This window comes from Entelurus aequoreus, linkage group LG01, assembly GCF_033978785.1.
Source record: "Entelurus aequoreus isolate RoL-2023_Sb linkage group LG01, RoL_Eaeq_v1.1, whole genome shotgun sequence".
In the NCBI taxonomy this organism is placed as follows: Eukaryota; Metazoa; Chordata; class Actinopteri; order Syngnathiformes; family Syngnathidae; genus Entelurus; species Entelurus aequoreus.
This window is the reverse complement of record NC_084731.1, coordinates 43654050-43678106: the sequence shown is the minus strand read 5'-3', so window position 1 is coordinate 43678106 and position 24057 is coordinate 43654050. Positions and strand designations below refer to the sequence as shown.

Here is a 24057-nt window from a genome sequence, read left to right as displayed (position 1 = left end):
AAACACACAAATGGAAATTAAACGTCATATCCCAGCATGCACCGCACGCTTCTTCTTCTACGGGGGCGGCTGCTTACCATAGAAGAAGAAGCGCTTCTTCTACGTGGAAAAAGAAATTGGCGGCTGTTTACCGTAGTTGCGAGACCTAAACTTTATGAAAATGAATTTTAGGTTTGTTGTGGCTCAATATTGGTCCGATTATAAGGCGCAGTCAGCTTTTGAGAAAATTTTGGGTTTTTAGGTGCGCCTTATAGTGCGGAAAATACGGTATGTTGTGGCATTAAACCTTGGTGGTCTTTTGCAGTGCATCCAATCATCTCGGGCTTACAATCTCAGAGCCAAGGGCCCCATCGAACTAATGGTCCCCAGCGGCACGGCAGGAGTCCCCCTCCAGGCCTGTCTAAGTGGTTTGGCTCAGACGTGCTGGATCAACAACTCCCCTCCATGCCAGCTAAGGTCATAAGTGTGGACGAGTTGGAGTTCCGGCCATAGGAAAATGAACAGAGGTGGACTGCAAAATATAATTTCACCTTCCCCCATTTACTCTTCCTGATCAATGCATTTAAAAAATGTGAACTTTAATTTGAAAGATACTGCACACACCTGCACTGTCTTTTTGACTCCAAGCTCTTTAGGATTAACAGAAAATGGAAGATTTGTTCCTTCAGCTAAGTGACTATTTTGTTGTCCCTCCTTTTTGTATTAGACTCTAGTAGTAAACTTGGGAGTAAGTTATGTATATTCACAATTGTACAAATGATGGGAACTTATTTTGGTCCCCCTGTATATAGCAATGCTTTCTTTTTCTAGGTATAGAGGAGGTGAAAGTATTGTGCAGTGTAAATGCTGTAAAGACAGTCACTGTGAGCTTGTAGCACTCTTTCTCCTTGACTTTCATTTTCCCCTCAAGAACTGCACTGAGAGCTACTGCAAGTGATGGACGAGGTGATTATGCTGTGTACACTTCCCTTGATCCTGGCTCTGTTCTGTAGATGTGACGAGCTGGATCATTTCGAAACGACTCCGAGACTGCTGGTTGTGCCTTCTGTGTAACTGTTTTGAATTTCCTTTGAAACTTGGTCCTCTCCCATCAACCTGCCACAAGAAGAGGCAGGATCACAATTTTTGGAGGTGTAGGGGACTTGATTTTTTGTGCTATTAAGTTATAAAGCACATATAGACTTAAATAAAATTGTGACTAAATCATTGGTATAAATTTAGTGTTTTTATTGTCTGCTTTTTCTTCCACCTTTTATTGGTCTTTAATTGGACAATGTGTATGACATTACATTAATCAAGAGGACCCCAATTATTACAATGACACCAGATGAACCTCAAATGTAAGTATGCTGAATGAGTGAATTCAAGTTGTGGACTATATTTACATAAACATTCATAGAAACCTATCATTTGGAAAAGGTCAGTATTTGATGTAAGCTCTCAAATACTTTATCCCACTGATTCTCAAACTTTATTCATCAAGTACCACCATAATGACCCCCATTCAGATATAGTAGCAAGCAGGGACGTGCACATGATTATAAAGGGGCAGGGGCTCAAAGTCAGAAAAGGGCAGGAATTTTTTTTTTGGTCCTTTACACAATATGGACATTAATGTAAAATTAAATTTGCTATTAGGAAGCTAACTACTTAGCTGTGTGGCCTTTGTAGGTAAAAGTGATTGCCATTTCTTTTGTGTCAACAAATTATGGTCATAATGAGTTAATTGACATTATCATAGGCTTGGAAGACATGAAAAGCAACAAAACACTGGTTTATTAGGCTATTTTTTGTTAAAGATAAGCACTTTAATATTGAACAGTGCAACATGAACTTTGAAAAAAAATACAAAAATAAATACCCAAATGGAAAAAACTTCAATGTGAAAATCTGTCCTTCCCTTAACTTGATGAAAACACCATCAAGTTGTAACTTATGGTCTGTCTCACTTAATGCTCAGACTAAACAACTGAAACGCAATACAGGGCCAAAAATATGGACCAGGGGCCAGTAGAGGGCTGTATCCTTTCTTTTTTTGGCATTGGGCTGCAGGCATAATCAACATGAATCAAGTTTAAATACAGATGGCAATATTCCTAACAGATAACTTACATCTTATATCCCCAGAATGCTGAAATTATTAATTATTATTATCATTGTTATTATTTTGTTAACCCACACAGTAATAGCAAAGTCACAATAACCTTATATCTAAAACTCTACTGTGAGAGAAATGTGATCCGCCGTAAACGTGCATTTTATTTTGAAAATTGACCCGGAGTTTTATTTTGTACATTACTTCCTGTCCCGCACGATCCGCTCTGCTCTGTGCGGACTTGATGTGCCGTGCTCCGACGTCCGGCAAAAACAGAAGCTGACACATTGACTAATAGAATAATACAGCGTTTTTCTGAAATATTACCCATATTAGATGCTGAATAAGTGGACGGCGACTAGACCATAACTCACAGGTTCAAGTTGCTCCACTGTCACGTCTGAGTAACCCTGGCTGCAGCCCGCAGATCGAGGAGGGGCTAAACGTTTAAAGGAAGCGGCAGGCTCAAACAACCCGGTATTACAAGAAAACGTGGAGTTTTTGTACCGCTGTTTTTTTTGTTTGTTTTTTTTGCATCCCTGACAGGAATTTATTAATGTTGTTTAAAGAAAGAAAAAAAAACACACAGCACGTGCCTGGTAGCAAGTAACTTTTAAGTATAAATTATAAACAAGGCAGTGGGTTTAATAAGTGTATTTAATCGTTTTGGCCTTTGTACCATTACACAAAGTTTGGACAGTAACACAGTGTTTGAATATAGGGGAAAAAAACACTACTTTAATCCAGTGATTCTTTGGCGCACCATTAGATGAAGCCCGTGTACCTCAGTTTGAGAATCACTGCCTTATTCGAAATGTAACAATACTGAATAATTCCTAAGTATAACTGTTTCGATAATAATTTTGAATGGTGGAAAAAATAATATTTTTTGTTTCCAAGGTTTAAATTTTCCGGGACTATTTAAATTGACAAATGATCACCTGGAGCCAGTTGAGGACCCGGCAGGCCGGCATGTCGATTGTCGAGCGGAAGTTGTTGGGGGAGGGTTTGTGTCACAACAGGAAGAAGAGACCCGCGTATTCACATTTTCTAACGTTTTTTTTTTTTAAACAAACCGTAATTACTTCCATATTATGTTGAAGCGGAAAGAAAAACAATCGGCCCAAAGTGAACCTTTCAGAGTATTTTAGACAAAAATATCGACCCCCAGCCGTGAAGAAGGCCGGGTTCAAAGTTCACAGGAAGCAGGGGGGCTGCCATCTTTAGCCTGCTGTAACGCTAGCATTTAAACGTTAAGGAGCGCGGCGCTTTGTAGCTAGCTTATCGGTTACCGACTGCTCGCCTCGACTCGCTACCGTCCTTTCTCCCGCCGCGGTCGCTCACGACACTTCGCCGGTGGATGAATTCGGCATGGAGAAAGCAGCGGAGCCGTCTTGGACTTCTTCGTACACATATCAGGTGAGCAAGCACAGCGCCGAGATGCTACACAACCTCAACGTCCAGAGGAAAGATGGAGGCAGGTTTTGCGACGTGATCCTGCGCGTGGGCGAGGAGAGCTTCCCCGCTCACAAGGCGGTGCTGGCGGCGTGCAGCGAGTACTTCGAGTCGGTCTTCGGCGGCGGCAACGCCAGGGAGCTGGAGATGCACACAATCAGCCCGAAAGTTTTTAAAGACATCTTAGACTTCGCGTACACGTCGAGGATTGTGGTGCGACTGGAGAGCTTCCCTGAACTCATGACGGCTGCCAAGTTTCTGCTGATGCGCTCCGTCATCGAGATCTGCCAGGAGGTCATCAAACAATCCAATGTGCAGATCCTCGTCCCGGCATCAAGGGGAGGGAACGCCAGCCTCTTCCAGGCCGTTGGATCCACGGAGCTGGGCTTCACGGTGGCCCAGCAGGAGGACTTGGTGAACGGGCAGAGCTTCGCCAACAATGGCCCGGTTGATGGGGGTGCGCTCTTGGAGGACGCCGCGGAGGGATCGATGCATATCCTCCAGCAAGTGGACGAAGTACCGACCGAAGCAACGGGGGGCTCCTTTCATCACGGCACCAAGCGGGGCAGGGGGAGACCCAAGAAAGCAGGCGGGTCAGAAGAGTCCGTCCACTTGAACTACAACACGCAGAAAGACATTGTCCTCTTTCCGTGCGGGGCTTGTGGCAAAGCTTTCACCGAAGCCTCCCGTCTGAAGAACCACGAAGCCCAACACGGAGCGACCATCGGTGGTCGCTCGACGCCCGGCAACATGGCGCTGCTGGACCGGGAGAATGGGGAGCATTTCCCCGGAGAGCTGACGCTCGACAGCGGTCGCAAGAGGGAGAGGACGCGGCGGCACGTGGGCTGTGACATTTGCGGTAAAGTCTTCCGCGACGTTTACCACCTGAACCGACATAAGCTGTCGCACTCCGGGGAGAAGCCCTACGCCTGTCATGTGTGCGGACTCCGCTTCAAACGCAAAGACAGGATGTCTTATCATGTGCGCTCCCACGACGGCTCTGTGGGAAAGCCCTACGTGTGTCAAAGTTGCGGCAAAGGCTTTTCCAGGTGAGTCGTACTTTAATATTGTGACGTCTTTGTTGTTGCGGTTGTGTTGTTCAGGTTCCGACATTAGCAATCTGGGATGTGTTGTTGCTCTACTGACTAATATTCTCTTTATGTTAAATGTTAATTTAGTGTGTGTGGTGACATATGTTGCTACATCGTCGGTTATATTGGCATATATACCATCAGAAATTTGTAGTTGTATGTGTTTAGTTTTGTTTTGGTTTCAACCTCTCAAACCGCTTCTTCAGTGTTCTTAGTCAGAGCCGCTTCAAAAGTCTGCACTGGCCCCTGCCGGTTTGGAAGTCGAATTTACAGCATAAAACACATCCGTTTACCAATTTCGGGCTCTCCAAAGTGCCATTTTTGGCTGGGTAGTTTTATTGACCCAGGGCTGTTTAACAGGTGATTTGAGTTGCTCATCAAATTGTCCAAAAAGTTCACAAAGAAAAAAAACATTGGAAACAAGAGGGAAACATCAAAGAACACAAAAGACCATAAAATAGTAGAGAGCTAATGCAACCAGCTGCTACTTCAGCATAGCAATTTCTACATAAAGCTTTATAAGTAAAACCAACAAAAAAACGAGCAATAGATAATACATTGATTGCACTATGATTCCACCATGCATAGACCCAACAACAAACCAAAACGAAAACACCATTTCAACGCCCACCTACTGTACACCTAGCCTGACTCTCGCCAGATCCTTGTAGTTCGCTGAGCTCCACACAAGGATCTGGGACTTCTCAATAGGAGATTTATTTCAGAAGGCGGGGCCTTGTAAAAAAAATAATTGTATGTGATTGGATAAACCACTTGTCCGTTATCTTGAATGACGTGCTACTTCAACCACTCACATCCAAATAAACCTGTGGCACTGATGAGAGTGACGCTGGGAAATCCAAAACCGAACAGCCGACATATTGGATAACGACAGAGCGAAAAGTTAGAGAACTTTTACTGAAACAACGCAGCAATGTCAGTAGACGATTGATGTCGTTTGTGCAAAGAAAATATGCAGAATCAATGTCAGCACAGGACTGCTCGCTGCGTGCCGCCATTGTTGTTTGTATCAAACAGTCGCTTCGGCGCTACGTCACATCTATGAAATCCCGCCCGGCGATCCTAATTGGTTCTTAATTTTTTGCTATCTTGAATGAGTTTGCAGTGCCCATGAGCTCAGATCCTTGTGTAGAGCTCAGGGAACTACAAGGATCTGGCGAGAGTCAGGTTACTGTACACCACGGTGGCCTCGGCAATGCTCTACGCCATCGTCTGCTTGGTTTGAGGCCACACGGCCAATGACAGGAACAAACCCAACAAAGCAACCAAGAGAGACAGCCCACTCGCTCTCGGCCAATGTCCAGTACGCGCAGATGAGCGAGAATCAGCCGGGAACACCAAAGTGTCCAATACATGCTCATTTAGTCAGGGCTCTGTGAACCTCGTCCATCTCGACGCTCAGCGCGAGCGCCACAGCCGCTTCTCTTCCTCGCGGATTCTGGTGTGGCAGAGCCAGCAGCTGGTCACGGGAGCCAACATAGCAATGGCCAAAAAGCTTCCCCAGGTAGATCCAAAAGTACACTAGAAGCACCACAAAAGTGCCATCCATTGTTGGGCTGTCCCGAAATCGCCCGAAGCCAAAAGGCAAAAAACACATAAACAAGAGGGAAACATCAAAAACACAACAGGACAAAAGCCCAGAGCTCTTACAACCAGTAGCCACTACGGTGGTGCCATCTTGGATCACCTAAAATCTTAGAATTTATATAACTTGTCAGTTCAGACGTTATACCTCCTATTTAATGATACATTAACAACTGCATGTGTTTTAAATGTTGTATATGCAAGCTAGTGATTATATGTGCACAAGCTTGCTATGCCAGTAAATGAGAAGTATCCTAGTTAGTGAGTTTATCAAAAAGAAGTTGGTAGGGGTGTAGCAATTAGTTTTAACATTGATTCAATTGGAATTCTAATTTGTGGTTGCCTATATACGATTCAGGAGCAATATTTGTTTATTTACAACGGACGATTAGTTCCGAAACGATTCAGTTAGGTGAAATCGATTCATTAATGTTTTAGCCATAAATTCTAACAGTTTGACTTAGAAATAAATACTGGACACTGCAGGTGAAGTCTCCTATATTATTGATACTTCTTGTAAGGGAATTAGGTATAAATTGTTATGGATATAAAAATTCATGTAAACAACAATTAATGGCCAATGCATTTAAATGTTTTTGAATAAAGTGCAGCACCCCCCGCGACCCCGAAAGGGATAAGCGGTTGAAAATGGAAGGATGGATGGATGGAAAGTGCAACCAACACTTCAGGTTAAATAAACAAGAAGAAACCTTTTTTGCCCTTATTTTCAGTATTCAAGAAATGTTCAAGACAAATACCGATTAATATCGGTATCGATAAGGAATATCGATAGTGGTATCAATTGAATCCTACCGATATACCTCCCTAGTTATTAGTATCATCATATAATTTTCTCGTTATAGCGTTTTTTTATATTTTTCTATTGTTGTGGCGACTTGTCCAGGGTATACCCCGCCTTTCGCCCAAGTGCAGCTGGGATAAGCTCCAGCACCCCCGTGACCACGAGAGGCACAAGCGGTAGAAATTGGAAGGATGGATGCTTCCAAATGTATTACTACTATGTAGCACAGGCTCCACTTTGTACAGCCCTGGTTTCTTTATTATTCTCATTCTGATTATTTACCTATTATTCTGCCCTTGCTAAATTTTGGAATTTAATTTGGCAGATATGTAAAGTCCTATAAATTAGAGATGAAAAAAGTTACAACTTAATGTTGTTTACTAAGTACTTTATTAATCCCCGAGGGGAAATTGAGATTTTCAGCAGAGTCCCATTCAAGAGCAGACAAACTTTACAGGGAGACAGAACAGGATCACTGACGGGTCTGCCAACTTCCAGTCTCCACAATAACATTACTGTGAAACTAAGCTCTCAAAAGTACATTTAATGTGCACATGAAATAAACATACATGCAATATCATGTTAAATCAACAACACATTTAGTTGAAAACTGAAAAAAGCAATGCAACTATAAGGGATGAAATGGCTTTTATGCCCTTAGCCCAATGCTAACATACAATGGAGAAACCTATGAGCAGGCTAATGAAAATTAGCGTCTTGAATGTTTAAAACTTGTACATACGTTTACCAAAATAGATTTTAACTGAACATAATTGGTATAAAACCGCAAATGCATTTCTAGTTACACATATCTTCACCAAAGAGTGTGAAAACTAATACTGACTGCTAACTTTATACTACTAGGCCAATCTGCTGCTCAGTGCAGCGTGCTGACTAGCCAGCCTTTAAACTCCAAAACAAATAAAAGTCTATGTTTTGTGAAACATAATTGCAAAGAAATGGCAGCACAATTATCAACTTTTCCTTATCGCAAAATCTAAAAAGAAAAATGAAATCAATCAAATAAATGTATGGAAAACACTGCTAATCCAATACAAGAGACATGAAAAAGTAAGCCTTTACACACATGACACTTAGTTTTGATTGACATTGTCAGAAATGTTTTTATATAGCAATATGATTTATTGTTGTAGTGAGGACTGCATGTTTCTGCAAAAATTGTGAACCACTATTTTCTTGCTTAGAATTGAGATTGCGATTCTCTGGGACAATTTTTAATTCAGGGCAATTTGGTTTTGTTTTAACTGTCAACCCTTTAAATAAATGAATAGAAGGACAAAATCCATCAAGTCTAAAAAAAAAGACGTTTGTTCCATACACAATACGTTCATGTGTTGTAGCATCTGACCGGTGGCGTACAGCTACAATTTAGAGTTGTTGTGTTGTTGGAACAGAGATTAGAAATAATATATATGATTTGGCCTCCAGACCAGACCACCTTAACGGGCATATCAAGCAAGTCCACACAACAGAGAGACCCCACAAGTGCCAGGTGATATGCAGGTTTACTTTACCAAAAGTGATGGACTTAATGAGTTTAAGACGTGAAACTTGACTTGTTTCCTTGCTTGCAGATTTGTAATGCCTCTTTTGCAACAAGAGATCGCCTCAGGTCACACCTCGCATGTCACGAGGACAAAATTCCCTGCAAAGTTTGCGGCAAGTTCCTCCGAGCGGCCTACATGACAGACCACCTCAAGAAACACAGCGAAGGAACGCACAACTACTGCGGAATTTGCAACAAAGGTAATTCAGTCGCTAGCTCCGATGCAGTATGGCGATTCTGAAAAGCTTGCAAAACAGGCTCTGCTTGGAATGTGACGCATACTTGCTTCTGTAGGTCATGTCATGACCTCATCTAAAGCCCCTTTCACACAGTGATCGCTCAGAAGTCTCACCAGAAGACTGCGTTTATCCACCTTTGCCTTTTACATAGAACCGAATGTAAACGCAATGTTGAAGGTACATTAATTCTGTTTATTTATACATAATAGCGACACTGAAAAAAGCCAGGAAAATGTCAACCTAAACAGGCTGTGTGGAAGGGGCTTAGAACACTGCAGGGTTCTCTGTAGTACATTTTACTGACCCTTACCATGAGTGGGTTGGTTCATTTTATTTAAAGGTAATACACTTAAAAGTTTAATCCTTGTAATTTTCACTAAAGAAAGGTATGTTGAGGTCAGGTGCAATGAGCTTTGGTCCTGCGTGGTGTCATGCGTGACGGCTTTGTGCAAATTTATGGCTATATTCTTCCTGGAAACAGTTACCGTTAAATGTCTGTCTATACCAGTGATCCTCAACAGGCGGACCGCGGTCCATGTCCGGACCCAGCGACGTGTCCGTCCGGACCCAGCACGAATTATAGTTAAAAAAAAAAAAAAAAAAAAAAAAAAAAGTTTTTTTTTTAATTAATTATAATTATTATAAAAAAATATAATAATTGTATTTATCCTTGAGTTATCGCTAGCGCAAGTCAACGTTCTTTGTTGTTTTTAGTCAAATATCTCCACGTTTCATTTACACTTCTCCGTGTCTCACTCACGCCGTCTCTCTCTCTCTCTCTCTCTCTCTCTCTCTCTCTCTCTCTCTCTCTCTCTCTCTCTCTCAGAGAGAGAAAGAGAGAGAGACGGAGTGGGAGCGAGAGAACGCCACTCTGATTGGCTGCGGAATCAGTCAATCAGAGTATGGGTTGTCATCTCTATCACAACGACGCGCTGATAGGCTGTTACCACCTGGGTCATACAGAGCTCATGCCACATGCATGGAACCTTTCGGTGCAGGCATACAGTTGTCTCATATCGCTACTTCGCTAACTGTTCACTCGTCAGTCACTGAATGTGAATCAAATCACAATGGCATGCTCCAAGTTGGCTCAGGCTGGTAAAAGAAAGGTGGACAGGGAAAACCGACGTTTCAAGGAAGAATGGACAGAGCCATATGTTTTTATCCTACCTACTGCAAGTACCAGACCAATGTGTCTAATATGCAACAGTACTGTTGAGAGACATTTCCTCATTATTCAGAGCTAAGAAAAAAAGAAATCACGAGGCTGAGAAAGTCATATGAAACATGAAGGAAGATTTTTGTTGAATCTATGACACAACAATAGCAACAGAGTGCTCACTCAGAGTGGCATGGGTTTTGGGTAAACACAAGAAGCCATTCTCTGTTGAGGTCATTTGTTTACCAGGGATAGGAGGGTTGTGTTTAAAAGTATTTATTTTTTGTTAAAACTGAAAGTTTTATTTAAGTTCTTATTTATTTTTGTTTCAAAGAAAATATTTCATGTATTTTATTGGATATTAATTTTATTTTTGTTAATTTTAAGAAAATGTTAAACTACTACCTACCTCCTGCTACTATATAAGCTTGACCGATAATAAACGGACCCAGCCTGTTTCAAAATAACATTTGTGGACCTTCAAGATTTGTACTTGAGGACCCCTGGTCTATACTACTTGTCCTTATTGTTGTGACTATGTTGTAAAATGTCATTTAAGCCAGGTCAGCTGTTATGCAAACTCCTGAACAACATACTGCCTTTTTTTTCTTTGTTGTTTTGTACTAAGTATTGAACTTGCTGTGTAGCAAGGATGACCCATGTCTGCATTGTTTAAAAAAACATGTATTTTACATTTTCTCCAGATGGTTTATCTACTCCATTACTAGTGTCATTCTGCTCAAAACACAGCATTCAATAAGGAGCTGGTCATATCCAGTCTCCGTTTACTCCGCGCCCTGTCAAGGCCTCAGAGTTTGCAAACGTCTGCCTTGTTTGTGCTCTTCTCGGTCGCAGGTTTCTCCACTGCCTCCTACCTTAAGGTGCATACGAAAACACATCATGGCTCTCCACTGCCCCCCTCTGCCACATTGCACACCTTCCCTGAGCCAAGCGGGGAACTTCAGATGCAAAACGGCACCCCTTACCACATGGGACGCCAGTGCTCAGTGGAAGGCAAGCAGCCGCTCGGCCCATCACAAAACATTCGTGTCTCTGGCTTCTTTCACTGGCTGCGCTGTTTTTATCTGTAAATATCAAACTGTGCTTCTGCATCTTTGTTAAATACAAGGCTCTGTTACTCTGAGCTTGTCCTTCACTGTGTGCGTGTATTGGGGAACACTGTGCTACATCAATTGGAGATGTTTCAGACCTTTGGGCAGATTACTGGTAGATGTTTCTGTCGTTAATGCAGCAATTTGCACCTTGCGGTGGAAATGGCTTTCTAATATTAACGATAACAATGTGGGGAGTTTTGCTGTTTGTGTGTGTGTGTGTGTGCGTGTGCGTGTGTGTGTGTGTGTGTGTTCGTCCGGCATGGCCATGGCTCAAAATGGTTTATGTCCTGCTTGGCTGGTCCATTGCCAGATTGTCCACAATGCACATTGTAGCATGTTTGGCTATACTGCATTCTCCATTGAATGATTTAGAGCTCAAAGAACTGACACCACAGAGATGGTTACCTGTGAAGCACAATGTATAAGAAATGGCTTGTTTGCGCATGCATCATCGCTAGGGGTGTAACGGTACACAAAAATTTCGGTTCGGTATGTACCTCGGTTTAGAGGTCACGGTTCGGTTCATTTTCGGTACAGTAAGAAAACAACAAAATATAAATTTTTTGGTTATTTATTTACCAAATTTGTAAACAATGGCTTTATCCTTTTAACATTGGGAACACTATAATAATTCTGCCCACGTTAATCAACATTAAACTGCCTCAAGTTGTTGCTCAGATTAAATAAAATAACAAAACTTTTCTTCTACATATAAAAAGTGCAACATTAAACAGTTTCAAGTCAACTCATCATGCTTAATTTATGACAGCATTTGGGAAGCCTGTAGTTGATTTTTATTATGTAAATGTTATATTTTTATCAACATGTGATAGCAGGGACCCTGCCATTCAAAACTAGGCTGCTCCATTACTAATGATTAATGTAACTATAGCTGAAAAAATAGTACAATAGCAATAGGAGAGACTATTCACCCCTGAACACCATGGAGTTCATGTAGGCTTAATGATGCAGTTACATTATTATATCAACTATCAGAGACAGAAACTCTTCATTTAACATAATGTCCTTTTTTGCTGCTTCTACACAGAAAAAGGTCGAGTGAAATAACAGACAGACAGGGCTTTGCTGTCCGTAACACACACACACACACCGCAAAATGAGGTAACGTTACGCTAAAAGCTAATTAGCCTTCACCTTAAGCCAGGGCTGCGAGCGAGCCGAAGCTGCCGTTTATGTTTCTAGAAGGTCAACGGGCTCATAGTGATGTTACTAGTAGTTGACTGGGAGGTGTTTATTATAATTTGGGGAGAGTCCGCTGCCTGATGCTTACCTGCTAAACACCTACCTGCTCATCATGACGCTTGAGCACTGCCTACATGCGCTCTGAATACGCACTGCTGATTGGCTGTTACCGCTCTGAATACGCACTGCTGATTGGCAGTTACCGCTCTGCATGTAACCAATCAGATGGTTGTGTGGGTGGAACAATGCTGGGTGCTGTGTAGAGTACTGACGGAGACAGGCAGAACGAAGCAGAGCGGCTTGTTAAGACTTTAGCTTAGGCGGCTACTTAATATGTTTGTGTGGAAACTCGTTCGGTACACCTCCGAACCGAACCGAAACCCCCGTACCGAAACGGTTCAATACAAATACATGTACCGTTACACCCCTAATCATCGCACAAAAAGTAAGTGTGGCCCTCACACTTTAGCAACCGTTTCTCCTCAAAAAGACAACACCAGAGGTTTGCACAGAATTCAGACCGAAGTCCGTCGGTACTACCAGGTACCAATTCATGTACGGTGCCATATTTTGATACCTTTGTTGCACATGACGTTATGTCTGGCTGCAAACTCGGCACTGGCTCAAGCATTTGGCCGGAAAACACTCAGTCAAGCACTCAGAGCGGATTCAGCCGGATTAACTGCAGGTAATAGTACAATTTTCTATGCCAACAAAGAAAGAAGAAGGTGCTCAAAGTACAGTAAGCCTCCACTTTTCTAAATGCTAACGATGGTAATTCAATAAACTGAAGATTAGCATGTGCAATTTTTAATTAAGATTTCAACACCTCCAAATTTGGTCATGACAACTACAGCTAAGATGCACGATGCAATCTGCTGGTGTGTAGTATGGTACAATACTTACATACTGTAAACACTTTTTAGGGCTCAACAAAAGACGGGACTGCCACATTTAACTTGATAGCAGAGACTACTTCCTGGCTCAGGCAACACTGTAATCTATACACTACTGCCATTTAAAGTCCTGGAATTGCAACTGCATGTAAAGTCTACTAAATAATACAGTACAGTACTTGCAAATGAGACAAAGAAAAAAACAAGATAACAACTGGATTGTATGACTGAGTGTTAAATAAAAATACATTTAGATTTTTTAAAATAATTAACATTTATTAACACACGAACACACAAAAATGTACTGAAAATTGGTACAGTAGAAGAACGTATCGATTCCCAGGTACCAGGAATTGGCACCGTATCGATTCAAATGTGAAAGTTACCCATCCCTAGGCAATACTATACAAATTAAACTTAGATATAAATTGGAGTAGTTGGTGTACAGATTGGAAAGCAACATACATTTTACTGTCCTCAACATACAGCCGTTAATTATCTGCCAACACAAGTGAATACACCTCACAGTGAACATCTCCAAATAATGTATTTGGTGTGAGCAGTTCAATATCCGTAAAGTATTCACAGTGCTTCACTTTAGTTCAATATTCGGAAAGTATTCACAGTGCTTCACTTTTTCCACATTTTGTTAGGTTACAGCCTTATTCCAAAATAAAAAACAATTACATTTTGGTCTCAAAATTCTGCACACAATACTCTATAATGACAATGTGGAAACTGCTTTTTTTTTTTTTTTAAAGAAATTATAGCAAATTTATAAAAATTACAATGCTAAGAAATCACATTTACATAAGTATTCACAGCCTTTGCTCAATACTTCGTTGATGCACTTTAAGCAGTAATAACAGCCTCAATTATTTTTGAATACGATGCCACAAGTTAGGCACACCTATCTTTGAGCAGTTTGGCCCATTCCTCTTTGCAGCACCTCTGACGCGCCATCAGGTTTCATGGGAAGTGTCGGTGCTCAGCCATTTTTAGATCTTGCCAGAGATGTTCAATGGGTGTCAAGTTTGGGCTTTGATATTTTGGCTGTGTGCTTAGTGTCATTGTCCTGCTGAAAGATTAACCGTCACCCAAGTTCGAGTTCAAAACCGCTCTGGAGCAGGTTTTCATCCAGTGTCTCTGTACATTGATGCATTCATATTTTCCTCTATCCTAACTAGTCTTCCAGTTCCTGACGCTGATAAACATCCCCACAGCATGATGCTGCCACACCGTGCTTCACTGTAGGGATGGCATTGGCCTGATGATGAGTGGTGCCTGGTTTCTTCCAAAAATGACACCTGGCATTCACGCCAAAGAGTTCAATCTTTGTCTCGTTAGACCAGAGAACTTTGTTTCTCATGGTCTGAGTCTTTCTGGTGCATTTTGGCAAACTTTATTAGAGGAATGGCTTCCGTCTGGCCACTAGACCATACAGGCCTGATTGGTGGATTGCTGCACAGATGGTTGTCCTTCTTCACAGAGGAATGCTGTAGCTCTGACAGAGTAACCATCCGGTTCTTAATTACCTTTCTGACTATGGCCCTTCTCCCAAGATCACCCAGTTTAGAGGGCCGGCCAGCTCTAGGAAGTGTCCTGGTTGTTCCAAACTTCTTCCAATTACACATGATGGAGGCCACTGTGCTCATTGAGTCTTTCAAGGCAGCAGATATTTTTCTGTACCCTTCCCCAGATTTGTGCCTCGAGACAATCCTGTCTCGGAGGTCTACAGAAAATTCCTTCGACTTCATTCATGGTTTGTGCTCTGCCATGCAGTGTCAAATGTGTGACTGTATATATAGACAAGTGTGTGCCTTTCCAAATCATGTCTAAACAACTGAAGTTACCAAAGTAGGCTCTAATTAAGCTATTGGAACGTCACAAGGATGATTAGTTAAAACAAGATGCCCCTGATCTCGCTTTTTGAATACGTATCTACATGTGATTTCTTAGTTTTTATTGTGAATACATTTGCAGAAAATTCTAAAGAAAATGTTTTCATATTGTCATTATGGAGTATTGTGTATAGAATGTTGAGGACAAAAATGAATGTATTCCATTTTGGAACAAGGCTGTAAAATAACAAAATGTGGAAATAGTGAAGCACTGTGAATATTTTCCAGATGCACTGTAAGTACCATTGTTCTCTACAACTGCCTTAATCTTCGTAGACACGGAATTGGACCTTTTTTCACTTCTCCATGATGACATCACTGTTGGATGTATTACCTTCCTCTTAAGGATGCCCCACAGGTGCTCAATTGGGTTCAGGTGCAAAGAAGACACACCTGTCTGCTCCATCACCTTCAAGAAGGCACTTGTCATCTTGGAGGTGTGTTTGGACTCCTTTTTATTATGTTTGAGGGCATCAAAGACCATGATGCTTCTACCACCATGTTTGACTGTTAATCTTGTTACTCACTTGTGTTGCCAAACAATGATGTTTGTGTGCTGACTAATTTTCAACGGGTAGTAAATATATACCGATATGACTATTACCATATATCCGCACTATGATAGTATTGTCCCATTAGGAAAAAAAAATTTGTAATCAAAATGGTTGCTGGAAGTTTGAGGAACTGGCTTTTGTGAAATACTGTAGCTATGGGTCTATGTTAAACGAGTAATCCATGGTTGTGTCAATGAGCACGTACACAAGCATGCTCCTGGAATGTGCATCTTTATTATGGGATGTGATTATCATTACGGTTACATTTCAAGTCCAGAATGATGGCAGTTATGTGGCTTACTTGAGTGGTTGCTTGATGATCCCAGGAAGCTTGAGCTGTGTTTGAGAAGAGAAACCTTATGAGTTCTCTGTTGAGCATGTTGTGTTTACAGCACTTCAGAAGGTAACTGTGTCTGTGTGGTGTCTGCTGGTCTCTTCTGTCCATCTTTCCTCTTCCTGGTTGGGTGCTATTGGTAGACGCCAGTCGACAGCTGGTATTCTCCTCGCCTGAGGCGGGGGCTCACTTTCACGGACATCCACTCCTCCCCCAGCCTTGCCCTCCAGCCTTGGGCCAGCAGCCCGAACTGTTTGTAGGGAGGCCAGGCGGGGCTCCGTATTTCTGGCAGTGTCGCTCTGGTGGGGTGCCTGCTTTTCCCGTCCACGGGCCTGCTGCAGGTCAGTACAGTACAGCAGGAGGTGGGTGGAGCATGAGCACAGTGCTTGATGGCCTATACCAACACTTTTAGTCGACTGCGGGCAAAATGGGCTTTATTATTTGTGAATGTAGCATTTGTAGCAGTCATTTCTACACATGTTCTCGGTTCGAAAAGGTACAGGCCAGTTGTCACGATCTGACACGGTTTATTAATTCAGTTCTGTGAACAGTGTGACTATGTGAAACTATCACTCTGCAACATACTGAACCCCCAGTTTCTCCTGATCCTGTGTCTTCAGGTGAATGAGTTAGCAATGCCAAAATGCTCAGACAATGTTTCATAGAATGTTAAAAACCGTTGGGGACAGACCATCTCAAAAACAAAATAAAATTGTACAGTTTTTTACTGGATCAGACACCCAAAAAGGACATGAAATAAAGAATGCAGGATTTACAATATTGACTATGAACAATAAAACACTGAATATTAAGAACATATGAAAGTCGCTCCTTTTACTTGTCAGAACATTTTCTCGATTGACATGTTGTACAATCAAGCAAAACGCTACAAAAAGGCAACAAACACAACAAAACATAAATTCAAAAGGGTAAAAAAAACACCCACAATCTAATAAAATATAACTTTTCTGTAATACTTGATCCATGTCTACCCCTCACACTTGTGTCTCGTGCTTGGTGTTCTGTAAACATGTTTCTTTAAAATATAACCATCCTCTGATTATAATCCCCTCAGCTATCAAGGTCGAAAGGAAAGGAAATGTCAACACAACCATGGAAAACACTCAATGTAAACTAAATTCTAAAATAACATTAAACACTTAACAATAACCTCTTGAAATGAAGGTGCAAAATTAAGGAATATGTAAGAAATGATTGATAAAGTGTAGCAAAACAGTGCAAAGTGTGAAAATGCAAGCACAGAGGAACCTGAGAAGAACTATGTTCTGCAGATTTAGTGCCAGGAAGTTACGGCTGTGCTCTAAAGGGTATTACCAGTCTTGGTGGGATCAAGCATCTTGCATAACTTACAGACCACATTGGTCTGACTACGGTCTGTTTTATAAAGTCAAAGAATCTGCCATACCGTCGATGTGATTTTTACTTTTTTATTGACAATTTCGTTGCTCTCTGCAGCAGTCATTTTTAGTTTCTCTTCTCACTCAAGAATCAACCACGAGAAAACAAGATGGCGCAACCAATCTTGATTGTTGATACTGTTACCTGATTTGCTGTTGGCGTGTTACTCCCACTGATCAGTGATCCTTTCCTGTGTTGCTCGGTTAGCAGAGAGCGTGTGCCTTTGTTCATACAACCAATCTTGCTTCGCAACGTCCATTTTTTTCCGACGAAGAAGAAAATACAATTATTGATCATTTTGTGGAACTTATTTTTATTGATATACATTTTCTGTCTATCGCGTTTTATCACCCAAACCTACTTTCCGTAGTTCAAGTGTTATGGTGATTGAAAATGGTGCTCCACATATTGTCGGCTAAAGTTTTGATGTTAAAGATTTAAAAAATATTAATTTAGAGACGCCCGGCGGGCCAGATTGAAATAGTTAATGGGATGTATTTGTACAATATTTTCACACAAGAAATAACCCAAAATATTTACCAAACACATAGAGAATAACGTAAAATAAATGTTAATGATGAATAAAATGTATGAATAAGCTTTCAAAATCCCTTAAATTACGGCGATAAATGGAGAAGAGGAGAGCCAAGCGGACGCCGCATTCGTACTTTGCTGCGAGTTCTTTCTTCAAATCAATAGTGTTTTTCACCTTACTTATCAAAATGCTGGCACTTGCAACTTTCTATGGCCCCATGGTGGAGTATTTTGCAGTCGTACTCAAAAAATAAAAGCAAAGAACTACAGAGTCAGTGGTTATGTCAATGAATGGTAATGGAAATGAGGGAGAATGACTTCAGGCTAACACGTCACCGACGTGTGGATTCTTTGCTTGGGTGTTGGATTTTGCAGAATGATACGTGGGCAAACAGGCTTGTTTATTACGCGCAATACAGTGTTGCCAATGACAATCTATTTGTGGTGGCGGGGGTATGGCTGGTGACCTGACTCTCGCCAAATCCTTGTAGTTCGCTGAGCTCCACGCAAGGATCTGGGACTTCTCAATAGGAGATGTATTTCAGAAGGCGGGGCCTTGTAAAAAAAAATCATTGTATGTGATTGGATAAACCACTTGTCCATTATCTTGAATGACGTGCTACTTCAACCACTCACATTGACATCAACCCGTGACGCGGATGAGAGCGACGCTGGGAAATCCAAAACAGAACAGCCGACATATTGGATAACGACAGAGCGAAAAGTTAGAGAACTTTTACTGAACCAACGCAGCAATGTCAGTAGACGATTGATGTCGCAAAACAGTTGTAATAGCAGAATCAATGTCAGCACACGACTCCTCGCTGCGTGCCGCCATTGTTGTTTCAATCAGTCGCTTTGACGCTACGTCACATCTATGAAATCCCGCCCGGCGATCCTGATTGGGTCATTATATTTTGCTATCTTAAAGGAGTTTGCATTGCCTTCGAGCCCAGATGCTTGTGTGAAGCTCAGCGAACTACAAGGATCTGGCGAGAGTCAGGTTAATGGCTGGTGCTGTGTCAAAATATCGAATCATTTGTATGATATTTATATACTGTATGACTATGATGCAACTAGTTTGTAAAGGCTAAAACAAAATGCATGAATATTTTTTTAAGACAAATCTGTGTTTAATACTTATTAGTATCAACATACAGTACAGGCCAAAAGTTTGGACACACCTTCTCATTCAATGTGTTTTCTTTAATTTCATGACTATTTACATTGTAGATTGTCACTGAAGGCATCAAAACTATGAATGAACACATGTGGAGTTATGTACTTAACAAAAAAATGTGAAATAACAGAAAACATGTTTTATATTTTAGTTTCTTCAAAATAGCCAACCTTTGCTCTGATTACTGCTTTGCACACTCTTGGCATTCTCTCGATGAGCTTCAAGAGGTAGTCAACTGAAATGGTTTTCACTTCACAGGTGTGCCTTATCAGGGTTGATTAGTGGAAATTCTTGCTTTATCAATGGGGTTGGGACCATCAGTTGTGTTGTGAATGAGAAGGTGTGTCCAAACTTTTGACCTGTACTGTATATTTTTCTTCTTACATTAAATTGTAACAACTTGTGGCGGCCCTTAATTTATTTGTGGTGGAGTGAATAATGGGAAAAACAATGTCAGTCCATATAATAACCAAGACACTATGAGAAAACCGGGGCAAACTTTTTGGTAAAAATTTTTGCCGAAAACCAAATCCTACAAAATGTGCAGTGTACAAAAACCGAAGTACCATTGTACCTTGAAGGTAAAAAATCCCATTTACTGTCATAGGATGCCAACTAGTTAATCAACATGCAGCAGCCCATCTAGCTACACCCCCCAAAAGCAAACTGCAACTGGGGAGATTGAAATTTGTGACGTTAGAGTCAGAGGTTTGATCCCCTTTATCATTGAAGAGCACAGAAAAGAAAACCGTATGGAAATGAACTGAACCATACTGCTTTGTGGAGACCAGGCTTCAAGCTTTGTTGAATAACCGACTTGTCCTGATATATCATTTTCTTTCCTTCATTTTCTCTCTGTCCTCTCATCCCCACTACCTGTTTCTACCTCAGACGGGCAGGAAAATGCCGGCAAGTGTCCTCATCTGGATTCGGAAGAATCAGATCCTTCATTCGGGGACCTGTCCAACAGTGAAGAACTGAAATCCCCAGACAAGTCTGACAGGCCGGAGTTGGACATGCCCTCGCCGGCCTGCAACGGAACATCTTCGGAGGGCCTGGGCTCTCCGGAGGGTCCCAAAGCCAAGACGGACCCCGAGAAGAAGTTCACCTGCGCCATTTGTGGTCAGGCCTTCCGCACCAAGTCCTACCTCAAAAAACACCAGCACAGAGTACACAAAACCCCGAAGGCTCAGGCGGGCTCAGGGTCCAGTTTAAGCGACCTGGCCCCCTTCTCGCCTCAGCAGAGCATGTCTCTGCTTGAGTCCTTCGGCTTCCAGATAGTACAGTCGGCTTTCGCCTCGTCACTGGTAGACGTGGAAGCGGGTCAAAGCGGAGTGCACTTTGGAGGGAAGTGAGGCGCCCGGTCTGCCGTGTTCAGGACAAAGCCAGGTTGTGCTGTCTTTGCCTCAAGACTACTTCTCTTGCTCAATGTGTGCATTTTTGTCAGACTGCCATATGATTCCTACTTTTTCTACTTTTTCAGAGTATGGAAAGTGCATACACGCTGTAGTAATTCTCTTTATACAGAAAGAAGAAGACATGGAGCATACGATGAGACTTCAGTTGTTTTTGTTATTATTTGACTTTCACATATTCCTGCACATGTGACGAGTACACGTATGCGTCCGTTACTGTTGCGCCAATCGTCTTGGCCATCAGGACAGTGGGCGGGGCTTGATTTATTTATGTTACTTCCACCGACAGGACGCTTTAAACGTTTTGAATGCAAGCAAACACCTTTCACATTTTGCTTTAGTCACTAAAGAAGTGCAAGCAACCGACAGACGAAAGTTAAGAGGCACTTTTTTTTCTTTTTCTTTTTTACTTTTCCAGCACATTCTGGAGACATGCTTGTCAGAATCATCAATCATCGATTCTTTGTTCATAGTTGCGATGGAGAGAATAGCCGACGATCAGCGTGAACGCAAACATTTTTAATTTTCCTATTGGCAATGCTGTTCCCTAAACATTGACAATGTTCCCTATCCATGCTTGACCTAAATCATGATATTGTTCCCCATCCTTGTGTTTTCAAACGATGACAATGTTCCCCATCCCTGCACGTTCCCCAAACGAGGACCACGATCAGCTTGATGATCAGGATATATTTTATGAATGTAGATTCTATTTTATTAACTTATTCATGCCCCTGCTCTTGGGTGCACTTTTGTTTGTGTAAATTTCCAAGTTTTTGTCCATTTTGAAGCTCTTGTTCTAAGTTATGTTTAGGAATGTGTGTGTGTGAGGTTGTTGAGCCCCTTTCACACAGAAATGCTGCAAAATCGGTCCTCTAACCATTAACCCGGCATTTATTCACCTGTGGCTTTTTATGCAGAACACACGAAAATCGTCCATTCGACGCTGCCAGGCTTCGGTCCCTCTTTTTGCCGTTACAGAATAAGTTAAGACAAAGTCTGATGGCGGCAGAAAAGTGGGACCACGGTGAGACTTTCCCACACCTGCTCTTGCTGTTACGGCTATATTGCGGTACCTCAATTTAATTTTGTATGGCGTTCCAAAAGGTCAGACGAAAACGGAATCTTTCAAAAACTAAAGCAATTTTCCTCATAAGAAATGACGTAAACTAGAAAAGCACTCAGAGCGCAGACCTCCGCCAGGCCCGATCTCCCACAAAGAAGTACTGAGCAAAATTAGCGACCATCTTGTAATGCTACGATCCGCCCGCTCTTTTGGACTTTTTACTTTTACCTTTTTGAAGATTTCTGTTGGCGGGGATGGCAATAAGCAGAGCAGGGGAGAAGGGAAGGAGAGGTCCATGCAAATGACTCATTTTGTAATTTGCTACAAGTACCTAATTAAAGTCACTAGTGTTTCTCACCTTCTTTATCAAAGTCCTGGCACTCGCAACTGTCTTTGCCCCACGGTAGAATATTTGCAATCGCATTCAGTTTGAAAAAAAAAAGACGAATACTTAAGTCACCAATGTGAGGGATTATTTGTTTGGGAACTTCATTCCACAGGCAAACGGACTAGTTTGTTATATATACAATAACCGAGATAGTATACGGAAAATGGTGCAGAATTTTCGCCAGAAACATCGAATCCTACAATAGGTGTAGCATACGAAGGTACCTCCATAGACCGTTTTGACGGGTTCTGTCAGAGCTGCTGTTAGGGCTATTTTGGGCGTGTCTGCATGAAAGGGGCAGTGATAAGAAAAGGGATGTAATCCAAGGGACCAATCATAGACTCACGTTAGCTACCTGTGTGACATTCCCCTGAAGATGAAATAAAGAGTGTTTTCTACTGTATTGTATCGTGGAACCTCATGGGATGCAATTTTTGGGAATATTTATCGACAAAAGTCTGACTTGACAAAATGTTCCTGATGCAACTCTGGAGTGTGTGATCTCTTGTTTTAATTACAGTTTCTATATTATTTATGGTTCTATAGTGAATTGTATTAAGTGTATATACCATCTTATAAATATATCTAATTATTGGAGCAGTGTGTCACTGGTGGACGTTTAAAACCATTTTTGTTGCTTTTTCTGTTGTGTTTGATGCTTCTTAAATTATGTTAATTTACTTTTGTTTTTGTTTATTTTGTCACGCCATTAAGGTTTTTTGTTGTTCTTGGAGGACAAAGTGAAATGAGCTTAATTCACATTGGTACTCAAATGTAAAATATGTATTTTTTGTTGTTGTTTGGCTCTCTGCTTTTGGTTTGTTGCAAAGTGCCTTCCAAATACTGACTGTGCACGGCAGTGGATTCAAACGTCGTCTTTGGGAGAAGTACACCGTGACTCACATTGAAATTTTTATTTTATTTTATTTTTTTTTACTTGATTCTTACAGAAAATGTACAGCATCTCTTCAAGACACACACATACAACAAGGCTTTTAAAACATGTGAGCTCCATGTTTTGCTATAACGTCTTTGGACATATTTCAGTATAAGCATATTTTCTACAGTATACATCTTAGTTTTCGTACTCTGTTACTGAGTCGCTCTTGTTGCTGCAAAGACGAGGAGCCAATAAAATGCATTGAAAAAATACATTTTCGCATTTCGACTTTGAATTACCATTAAAACTCAACCAATATCCTCATAACATATATATTAAAACCCTTATTAGTTTGCATCCATGCTATACCTATATACGATAGGATAAACTTTATTCATCCCACAATAGAGAAATGATTTGGTTCCAGTGCAGAAAAAAATGTTCACAAAAAAATAAGGTAACAACACATAAAAACAAGAGGGAAACATCAAACAAATGACAAAATACATTAAAAGAGCACAGAGCTCATGCAACCAGCTGCCACTTCAGCGGCGCCACTTCTACATACAGCTACAAATTAAACAACGAAAGACCAACAAATAGTACATATTGCCTGCATATGATTGCACTATGCATGGACAAACAAAACAAAAACACCATTTCAACACCCACATAATATGTATATGGTGGTGACCTCGGCAGTGCTCCACACTGTCTGCTGGGGTTGGGGTCCATTGTAAATGTATTATTATTACAATCATTTTTTGGAAGTTTGTATTATTTACACTGAAACCATATACCGGTACCCTATATATATATATATTATATATATATATATACAGTATACCATTCAAAGTAATGGAATAAAATCGTTTTGAAGTCCTGTCCCTCGTTTTATGGTTCATGGTTCAATCTTCTAGAGATCATCATGCTTCATACTGCTACTGATAGCAAAAGAAATCATTTTAAAGTTTTGTCTTTTTTAGCAATCTAAAATTATATGTAAAAAAGTTGTATCTTGGCCCATTTTCAGAGAAAAAGCATGAAGATACCCCCCCCCCCCCCCCCCCCCAAAAAAGAAATCTGAACAAAAAATCTGCAAGGTTTACCTTATTGCATACATCATATGTAATAATCTATTTTTATGAAATTATTTTTC

The 24057-nt window shown here is 41.2% G+C and overlaps 2 protein-coding genes across 7 annotated transcripts in view; both read left to right on the top strand.

Moving 5' to 3' along the window:
* Positions 1-1216, top strand: part of eif4enif1 (eukaryotic translation initiation factor 4E nuclear import factor 1) — a 30940-nt gene extending 29724 nt beyond the window's left edge. For all 4 annotated transcript variants that reach the window (XM_062051578.1, XM_062051559.1, XM_062051569.1 and 1 more), the window contains one exon: positions 305-1216. In XM_062051578.1, coding sequence (XP_061907562.1) covers positions 305-492 — 188 coding nt within the window. In that variant the 3' untranslated portion in view covers positions 493-1216. The remainder of the gene's footprint in view (positions 1-304) is intronic.
* A 1844-nt stretch (positions 1217-3060) lies between these two features.
* On the top strand, positions 3061-22421 carry LOC133652570 (POZ-, AT hook-, and zinc finger-containing protein 1-like). 3 transcript variants are annotated; one of them, XM_062051485.1, is made up of 6 exons: positions 3061-4599; positions 8498-8561; positions 8644-8815; positions 10869-11027; positions 16160-16357; positions 20041-22421. In XM_062051485.1, the coding sequence occupies exons 1-6, from the start codon at positions 3467-3469 to the stop codon at positions 20502-20504; spliced, it is 2190 nt and encodes a 729-aa protein (XP_061907469.1). In that variant the 5' UTR covers positions 3061-3466; the 3' UTR covers positions 20505-22421. The 3 variants fall into 3 exon arrangements, with proteins under 3 accessions (XP_061907469.1, XP_061907449.1, XP_061907459.1); XM_062051465.1 differs by lacking the exon at positions 16160-16357 and having other exon boundaries at positions 3067-4599; XM_062051475.1 differs by lacking the exons at positions 10869-11027; positions 16160-16357 and having other exon boundaries at positions 3073-4599.
* Positions 22422-24057: the final 1636 nt, after the last annotated feature.

Excerpts from the sequence above, each read along its gene's own strand:
- LOC133652570 (XM_062051485.1), top strand. The coding sequence starts at position 3,467 with ATGGAGAAAGCAGCGGAGCCGTCTTGGACTTCTTCGTACACATATCAG. Across the intron at positions 8,562-8,643 it reads AGAGACCCCACAAGTGCCAG|ATTTGTAATGCCTCTTTTGC; the intron begins GTGATATGCAGG and ends CCTTGCTTGCAG. Across the intron at positions 11,028-16,159 it reads ACGCCAGTGCTCAGTGGAAG|ACGCCAGTCGACAGCTGGTA; the intron begins GCAAGCAGCCGC and ends TGCTATTGGTAG.